The sequence below is a fragment of the Diospyros lotus genome, chromosome 3 (assembly GCF_014633365.1).
Source record: "Diospyros lotus cultivar Yz01 chromosome 3, ASM1463336v1, whole genome shotgun sequence".
NCBI classification, from domain to species: Eukaryota; Viridiplantae; Streptophyta; class Magnoliopsida; order Ericales; family Ebenaceae; genus Diospyros; species Diospyros lotus.
The window spans coordinates 2,299,631-2,309,031 of NC_068340.1; the positions used below are offsets into that span (position 1 = coordinate 2,299,631).

The 9,401-nt window shown below is 37.1% G+C and overlaps 1 protein-coding gene across 2 annotated transcripts; it reads right to left on the reverse strand.

Moving 5' to 3' along the window:
- Positions 1-415: 415 nt before the first annotated feature.
- LOC127797163 (calcium-transporting ATPase 12, plasma membrane-type-like) lies at positions 416-6,598 on the reverse strand. Of its 2 annotated transcripts, XR_008022138.1 has the most exons (2): positions 3,492-6,598; positions 416-3,382 (listed from the first exon to the last, which is right to left on the reverse strand). XR_008022138.1 is itself a non-coding variant. In XM_052329773.1 (1 exon), the coding sequence occupies exon 1, from the start codon at positions 6,588-6,590 to the stop codon at positions 3,561-3,563; it is 3,030 nt and encodes a 1,009-aa protein (XP_052185733.1). In that variant the 5' UTR covers positions 6,591-6,598; the 3' UTR covers positions 3,400-3,560. The 2 variants fall into 2 exon arrangements, 1 of the variants encoding a protein (XP_052185733.1); XM_052329773.1 differs by lacking the exon at positions 416-3,382 and having other exon boundaries at positions 3,400-6,598.
- Positions 6,599-9,401: the final 2,803 nt, after the last annotated feature.

Sequence of the window (9,401 nt, forward strand, 5' to 3'; positions counted from 1 at the left end):
CAAAACTGAAAATTGAAAAGCAAAGAGAACGCAGCCTAAATATAATGCTAAAAATGGGTTAAAAACGTGTATCAAATTATTTTTGCCAAAATAATTGCATAATTTTAAATCAAAATATGATTAGTCACTCAATATACAAATTTAAATGCAATCATATAATTTTAAGTAATAATGCTTGCTCTGTTTGGTAATGGATGTGAATATGCAAATTTAAATACAATCATATAGTGGTGGCCCTTCAGGTCTCTAAATGTTGTAACGATTAAAGCTTAATACATTGTTTGTTTGTTTCACCCTAATTCAAATGAAAGTTTAGAATAAACGAATGGCCTCAACCTTTTGAAAACCAGAAAAATGGGGTAGAAAGAGCAACATGCATGCACTTACAGAGAGAATGAGAGAAACACTTATAACCAACCATATATATCATCGATATTACCCCACTGGTGTTATTAATAAGCTACATGAATTATGTAAATTTAATACAACAAATGGGCTATTGCAGCTTCCTACACACCTATATACTTAAAATGCCAAAATTATGAACGAAGAAGACGACAAAGAAGAATCTTGCTAAATAAACCCTCTGTTGCAAAACCTTAAACCCCTACTGAAAAGAGGAAGAGAAGCTGGGGCTGGTATGATCTGGCTGCTGGGGTGGTTTGGTCCTGCAAGTAGTCATGAGCTACAAATGTAAATGTAAATGTTTATGCCGACACGGCCAGCACGGTTCCATACCCATTGCGTTACGATTTCTGCCATTTCCTTGCAGTCTATAAACTCTCTTGTTCAAAAGCCTAGGATTCACCTAACCTAGGCAATGATAATTAAAATGGAGATAAGTTAGCAATAAATTTGGATAGGGATCAATAGGTTGAATCTGAAAAATTACAAATATATCGAACATTAAACATTAAACAGCCTAAACCAGCCATCGCCACCAACGGCGTCGACAACAATCATTGGCTGGAGATTCCCACGATTAGAACTTACAATTAAAAACACCAAGTTAAGGAGGTTAACATACACAAAAATGGACCAGATTTAACGATTAAATTTTTGTAAATTTAATTTTTAATTTTCGACCATAAATAAAAAACGCACTGCTAGTCACCACCACGGGCCACCGTGGCCGGTGGTTTCCCGTGATCCCCAATCCACTATATAATAGAAGAACTTTGCGACGGTGCCAAAGCCCAAACCAACAGTGGCTTTCCAATTAGGAAATGCAAATTCCCCCCCGGGTCGTGCTCAGGGTTTTTTGGGTCCATGCAGGTGCCACCTGTATATTCGTCATTTTTTCAACATAATTTTTACAATCCACTATATAATAGCAGAACTTTGCGACGGTGCCGAAGCCCAAACCAACAGTGGCTTTCAAATTAGGAAATGCAAATTCTCCCCAGCCATGCTCAGGGTTTTTTTACGTACATGCAGGTGCCACCTGTGTATTCATCATTTTTTCAACATAATTTTTACAATCCACTATATAATAGAAGAACTTTGCGACTGTTCCGAAGTTCAAACCAACAGTGGCTTTCCAATTAGGAAATGCAAATTCCTCTCGACCGTGCTCAGGGTTTTCTTTTCCATGCAGGTGTCATGATAAGTGTCTTTTATACACTTATTTTGGTCTATAAACTTAGCATTTATACATTCAATGAGCATGATTTCTACTTGATTTGGTTCTATATATGGTTATGTAGATGTGGAGCATGTGTTAAAGCGGACATGGAGCAAAAAGAGTGATTTTGGTGCATTATGGAAGTGAAATAAAGCTTAGAGGCATGGTCGGGTATCAAATTAAAAGAAATCAAAAGAGTATCAAGAGCAAGAAGTTGAAAATGATAAAGCAAGAGGCTAAAGAAGAAGGCTAGCGGTTTTACAGCGGAATGCATACCGCTATAGGACCGCTATAAGGTTTAGTTTCTGGAGCTCACAGTCCTACAGCGGAATGCATACTGCTGTAGGACCGCTTTAGGAATTGCTTTCTGGAGCTCACGGTCCTATAGCGGAAACTTGCCTGGCTAAATTCTATCTCGCAAGTGGACGGATCGTGACAAGTAATATAGTGATGAACAGAGTGTCGTACCCACGAGGACTAACTTTTGACGTTTACTCTAACTGATTTAACCTTAACCTAACACACACATTAACGAAGAATTCAATTGTAATGAAAACTAATTTATGAATAAAAGATGCAAACAAAATAATTCCTTTGATTTAAAACTCACAAGACTAAGGCACTAGGGTTTGTGAATCCACCGTCGATCTCTATGATTCAATTATTCATTACTCGGGTGTTGCTATTCCTTATCTTAGGTTGAAAATCGATAATCCAATTACAACCAAAAGCCTCTCTCGATGGTCATTTAGTTCTATGTATATATATGAGATTAACTATCTCTAGTCAACCTTCGAACATATAAACATGCATTCAATCACGGAGATTATCACACAATGATTTCATAGGGCATAACGATATCTCTACCTATTATCGGACCCTACGTTGTTTGCTACCATATCTAATCCGTATTGAATCTCTCGAAAGCAATACAAATCACAAATAAGTTTCAATGGTGATCAAGCATCAAAACAACATTATAAACATAACAAACAATCAACCCGGATAGATAAGAAAATAGCAAACCAAATAATTTTAAATCAAACCATTAGAAGTCGAGGTTTCATCATTCACCCTAGCTATAAACACTTAGCTATGCATGCTCTCAATCAAAAGAAAAGGAAAAGAGTTGGAATCCATAGCAAAGAGTTGAGAAAGAAAAGAAAAATACAACCCAAGAGTAGTCTTCAATCTTCCATCCGCTTCTCTTCTCTCCCCCAAAAGATCCCAAATCTTCTAAGAATAAGTCTTTATATAGTCATCTTTAGGTTATCAAAGTCCTGTACCTTAAAGGAGTCTATTTCTCTTTTATTTGGATTGAAACGGACTTAAAACGGCCTTTTCTCGAAGCTTTGAACCCTACCGTGGTCCTACCGCGATATGCTTGTTGCTGCAGACCCGTGAGCTCCAGAAACTAATTCCTAAAGCGGTCCTACAGCGGTATGCATTTCGCTGTAGGACCGTGAGCTCTAGAAAGCAATTCCTAAAACGGTCCTACAGCGTTATGCATTCCGCTGTAAGACCGTGAGCTCCAGAAACTAAACCTTATAGCAGTCCTACAGCGGTATGCATTCCGCTATAAAATCGCTAGCCTTCTTTTTTAGCCTCTTGCTTTATCATTTTCAATTTCTTGCTCTCGATACTCTTTTGATTTCTTTTAATTTGATACCCGACCATGCCTCCAAGCTTTATTTCACTTCCATAATGCACCAAAATCACTCTTTTTGCTCCATGTCCGCTTTAACACATGTTCCACATCTACATAACCATATATAGAACCAAATCAAGTAGAAATCATGCTCATTGAATGTATAAATACTAAGTTTATAGACCAAAATAAGTGTATAAAAGACACTTATCATGTCACCTGTGTATTCGTCATTTTTTCAACATAATTTCTACAGAGGCTCGGGTAATCCAAGTCTCTTATACGGGCTTATGTTAGGTGTGCTTGTGCAGTCGTCGTCATATTGGATCCCAAACCTCTGATATAGGTTAAAAATGGTTTCTCTGGGACAGGTATTAGTTTCACAACCCAACTTATTGGCCACGATGCAGCAGCAAGAGCAGTGCAAATCAGCCACTGCCACCAATCCAATCTTTCTGTGTCTGCAAATTTCTTCAGGAACTCTACCATCACAATCTGAAGACCAATAGTTATTCCAACAATTCCAATAAATAGTTGGTTCTTATGAAGACCTGTGAATACGTTCCAGTTCTCCAGGTTCCTTGAATTGAATTCATTGAAAACTTGGCAAAGGACAAAAGTATTGAAGATAAGAGTGTTCTTTACTGCCTCACTCACATTGAAGATTGACTTGCCCCTGAACTGTAAGGTCAAAAGTACGGCTATCTGGAACAGTACTTGTGCTATAAGGTTTCTCCACATAATGTTTGTTATGAGGGGTTCGGTCCTACCCACAGGCTTGCGGTGCATCAGCTCATCTGTTGGCCGCTCGGTAGCTAGGGCCAAAGCACCCAAGGTATCCACGATGAGATTTACCCACAACAATTGAACCGCTGTTAGGGGAACGTCACCGGAAGAAACTGCTGCAATAAAATTGATCGCAAGAGCTGCAACATTTACGGTAAGTTGAAATTGGATAACCTTTTGGATATTGTTATAAACACAACGTCCCCACCTCAAAACGGTGGCAACAGAGGCAAAATCATCGTCCAATATGACAATATCTGAGCTCTCTTTGGCCACCTCGGTGCCCTGGATTCCCATGGCAAGTCCCACATCGGCTTCTTTGAGTGCAGGTGCATCATTTGTACCATCTCCGGTGACTGCAACCACATGACCCTTCTGTTTCAAGCATTGAACCATCAAAAGCTTGTCGAACGGGGACGATCTTGCCATGACGCGGATCTGATCGACCTTCCTCATTCTCTCTTCAGCGGTGTAGTTTCGAAACTGAACACCTTCCACCACCTCTTCACTGTTAACCTGCTGATTAGGCTCAAGAATTCCACATTCTGCGGCTATAGCTTTTGCTGTGAATACATTGTCTCCCGTTATCATTTTAATGCGAATTCCTGCAGACCTGCAAACCTCAATTGCTTTTTTCGCCCCTGGTCTACATGGATCTTTCAGTCCAACTATCCCCAGCAATGTCAGATCGTCTTCTATTAGCTTTTTGTACGCTTTTCCATCTCCAATGTCTTGCATATCTTCCTCCGAAACTTGCTTATGAGCAAAAGCAATGCATCGGAGGCTGCTCGCAGCCATTCCTTGGATTATCGTCTCAAATTGCGTCCTTTCTTCATCTATTGACTTGATTGCGCCGGTGCTCTGGCGGTAATTTGAACACATTGCCAGCACCATCTCAGCAGCACCTTTCCAGTGCACATGAATACCGCCATCAGCCGTCTTCCTTACTGAGACTCCGCTTCGTTTCTTCTCAGAATTAAAGGTTTCAACGTGGAGAATGCTACAGCTTCGCCTCAGTTTTTCCATGTCCATTCCCAGCTCCAGGACAGCCCAAGAGAGAATTGCCTTTTCCGTTGGACTACCAGAAAAATCAGGCATATACCCTGAAACTGGTTTATATATGCTACCAGTGGTGTTCAAGCCAACTCCTTGGTGGAACAGTTCAAGGACCTCAGGGGAAATTAATCCAGAATAGTCTTCTACTAGCTCTTCTTTGCCCAGCCAAAACTTGGTAACTTTCATTTGATTCATTGTTAATGTACCCGTTTTGTCTGTGCAGATTACGGTGGCCGAGCCCATGGTCTCACACGCCGGGAGCTTCCTGACCATCGCCTGATCCGCCATCATTCTCTTCATGGAGTAAGCAAGCGTGAGCGTGACCGCCAACTTGAGGCCTTCTGTAATTGCAGCGGCTACCATTTTTACAACAGAATTGAACACAAGATTTATGTCTGCTCTGCCACTGGTAAACTCCTTATTTCCATTCTCATCATCCGTGTTTGCTGTGAAATATTGAATTAACACAACTACTCGAAGTAGGACAGCTACAGCGAAGACTACCTTCTTGATCGATGAGGTCAGTTTGACAAGCCTGGCTTGTAATGGTGTTTGTTCATTGGAATCCTGGGTTATGGAACTCATCATCTTGCCCCAGGCCGTGTTCATCCCAACAGATGTCACCAGCATCCGAGCAAAACCATCTCCCACTTTAGAACCAGATAGCAAGAACGGGTTCTGAACGCTATCTACCTCTACGAGATCGATCTCTCCCGTCATGCTGGATTCATCGACTTGCAAGGAATAGCCCCTGAGGAACAGCCCATCGGCCGGAATTTGGTCCCCAGTTGTCAGAAACACGACATCTCCCACCACAATATCAAAGATGGAGATCTCTTGCCGCCGTCCATCTCTTGCAACTTGAATCTTGATGTCCCTACTTTTCTTCGATAGCTTGTCAAACTGCCTCTCCTGCCTGAAGTTACTAAGCGCAGATACACCAAGAACTAGGAAGACGGCTACAAAGATGTTGCCACCCTCGTACCACCCTTCTCCGGCGCCGTGTTCTTTGATGCCAAAGCCAAGGGAAAGGGCAGAAAAGCCCAGCAGGATGAGAATTGTGGTGTCCTTGAAAGCCTCCACCACGAAGAAGCCGAGCCCTTTCGGGGGCGGCTTGTGGTAGGTGTTGGAGCCGAACGTTCTCTGCCTCAGGCTGACGTCGCGGTCGTCTCCACTGGTCCCGTCTTCTGGGTCAGTCTGAAGAGCCTTGGCGAGACCCTTGATCCCGCCAAATCTAGAAAGCTCATTCATGTTTTTCTCTTTCGCCATATTTGCGAGACTTGCTTGGTCGATGTCGTGGAACGAAGAACAAGTCCCATCAATATCATCTTGAATCTCAAGTATTCCCAGGTTGCACTGCGAAGAAGAAGACGAAGAAGAAGAAGGGACTTGGTCAGCCATTGTTGCAGCTTTTTGAGAGATAAGTGGAATGGATGGAAAGAGCTTCATTAATCTGAAGCTCACACATATGTTCATTTGTTGTGTACTTATAGACCCACGCACACAGCTTATGACCTTTATCTTATGAATATGTTATACGTTTATATTAATTAATATTAAACAAAACAAAATATAAGACATTGGAGCTCACGAGATTTAGAGCTTCTCCAATGGAGAACCAAATTAGCGTCCACTTGGTGTCAAAATGCTCTTCAGTGAATACACCAATTTGGTGTTTGGGCACAAATTTTAATCATCAAATTTGATGTTGAGTGGATAATATAACATCAATTAACACTAATTTTGTTTTATTTTATTTTATTTTCAATTTCACCCCTCTTATTATAATTTTAAAATAAATTATTCTTTTTATATTTTTTATTATATTTATATTTTTTGATTAATAATTAAAGATATAAATTAAATTGTTATAAAAATATACATTGATGGAAATATTTTATTAAGATCTATAAAATAAGTATAATATTGAATATATTTTATAAATATCATGTTATAAAATGAACTAATTTTGTTTATGTATATGAAAATTTTTTATTTTAATAATTACTTCATAGAAAGAAAATAATTTTAATGTAAAAATTTAATAATATAATAAAAAATAATAACATTTTTATTAACTTAAATTAAAAATATATGATGAAAATAGAAAAAAATAATTGGATAAAAAAATAACAATAACATGGCTTAAAAATAAAATGCTTTCTATATTTAATTCTAAACTACCATTTAAAAAAATAAGTGGATAAAAGAAGGTGAGAAAATTAGTTGAAATATTAAGTGAAAAAATATTTATGAAAAAAATAGTTTGTTTCATTTAAAGTATTAGTTGAAAAAATGAGATGGATAAATAATTAGGTGGATAAACAATTATTTTGATAAAATTTAGGTGAAAATAATTAATTAAAAAATTAGTTGAAAAATTAAGTAGAATAACATATTTTGTAAAAAAAATTATGAGAGTAATTATTAATTTTTTTATAAAATGTGACTAATTATTTTTAATAATATTATGCTAAGTTAAATAAATTAATTAATATTGATTAAACAATTATTTATAAAATATTCTTTAAATATGTCTTTTGCACTAATTTTGTGTTGAAGATTTTGGAAGAAATACAAATTTGATGTTGAAAAATTTGGTGCAAACTACTCTTTTACACTAAAATAGTGTAAAATTTGATACGACAAATCTATTTGGATAGAATTTATCCAGATAGAAAGGCATTTAATTCTTGTTTTATATTATTTTAATAATATTTAACAAAATAAAAAGATAATTTTAACCTTATAAAAAATCTAAACATTCACTTGTTATTGTTGATTTACATCATTGAGGTCTTTGGAAGGTATTTTTTGTTTCTGGTTGACAACTACCACTTGTTAAAATAGACAAGAAATCTCTCGTGTAAGGTCTCTCTGCTATAACTATTTCTTATCACTACTACCTTACTTTCTTCTCTAATCTTATGAGTCATAGCTATAACTAAATCTAAGTCACTTGTGGGACCCCACCACACAAAAATCCAATAATTTTCACAATAAATGTACCCACCCATGCCTCATCTCTTCATTTGAAACCCTATTCATCGCGGAAGATAAGAGGTTTGAATAAACGGAAGCCCTATTCCACCAACCCCGTTCCCATTGAAATGTGGATTCATTTGTATTGTTGAATATAGAGATCTTTCTTACAATAATTGTGCCTTTAAATTAAAATAAAAAATGATTCTAATTTCACTCCATCTAATGAGGCTAAGACTTGGATTTTTTTTTTTTCATTCGAGGAGTCGACTGAAAATAGTCATACGAAAAATGGAAACAAATGAGATACAAAACAGAAATAGAGAAATAATATTTTTTAAAAAAATAAAAAATAAAAATTTATAAATATAAAAATCCTTTTATGAATATAATTTTTAATATAAAAAATTATAAAAAATAATTATTCAATCAAACATAAATAAAAATTACATTACCTATTCAACCAAACAAAAACACAACTTACTTTTGCCTCTAAAGTACTCGTCAAGTTAGCAAAGATAAAATTGTTTCCATCTTCAATGTGGTCGCCAAATAAAAATGCATCTCTATTATTTTTTTTGACCCTTTTTGGACAAGCTTGTGATAGTATTCATAGATGATATCCTGATATACTCTGCAAGTGAGAGTGAGTATGAGGAACATTTGAGGGTAGTAATGCAAACCTTAAAAGACCACAAGTTGCACGCGAAATTCTCAAAGTGTGAGTTCTGGCTTATGCAGGTAGCATTTCTTGAACATATAATTTCAGCAAAAGATATAGCCGTTGATCTAGCAAAGATAGAAGCAATTCAAAATTGGCAAGCATCTAAGACTGTTGGGGAAATTCGAAGGTTTCTTGGACTAACTGGATACTATAGAAGATTCGTGGAAGGATTCTCAAAGATATCTGCTCCATTTACCCGATTGTTGCAGAAGAAAGTTAAATTTGAATGGGATGAAAAATGTGAGCACAGTTTTCAAGAGCATAAGGCATGACTAATCACGACACAGATTCTAGCAATGTCGACGAAATCAAGAAAATATGTGGTGTATAGTGATGCTTCTGGAATAGGCTCAGGATGTGTTCTAATGTAAGACGAGAAGGTAATTGCCTACGGATCTCAACAACTAAAAAGGCACGAGCAGAACTACCCAACTCACAACTTGGAGTTAGCAGCCATAATTTATGCCTTGAAGTTGTGGAGACACTATCTATACTGAGCATAGTTTGAGATTTTTACAGATCACAAAAGTCTGAAATACATATTCTCTTAGAAATAGTTAAATATGCGACAAAGAAGATGG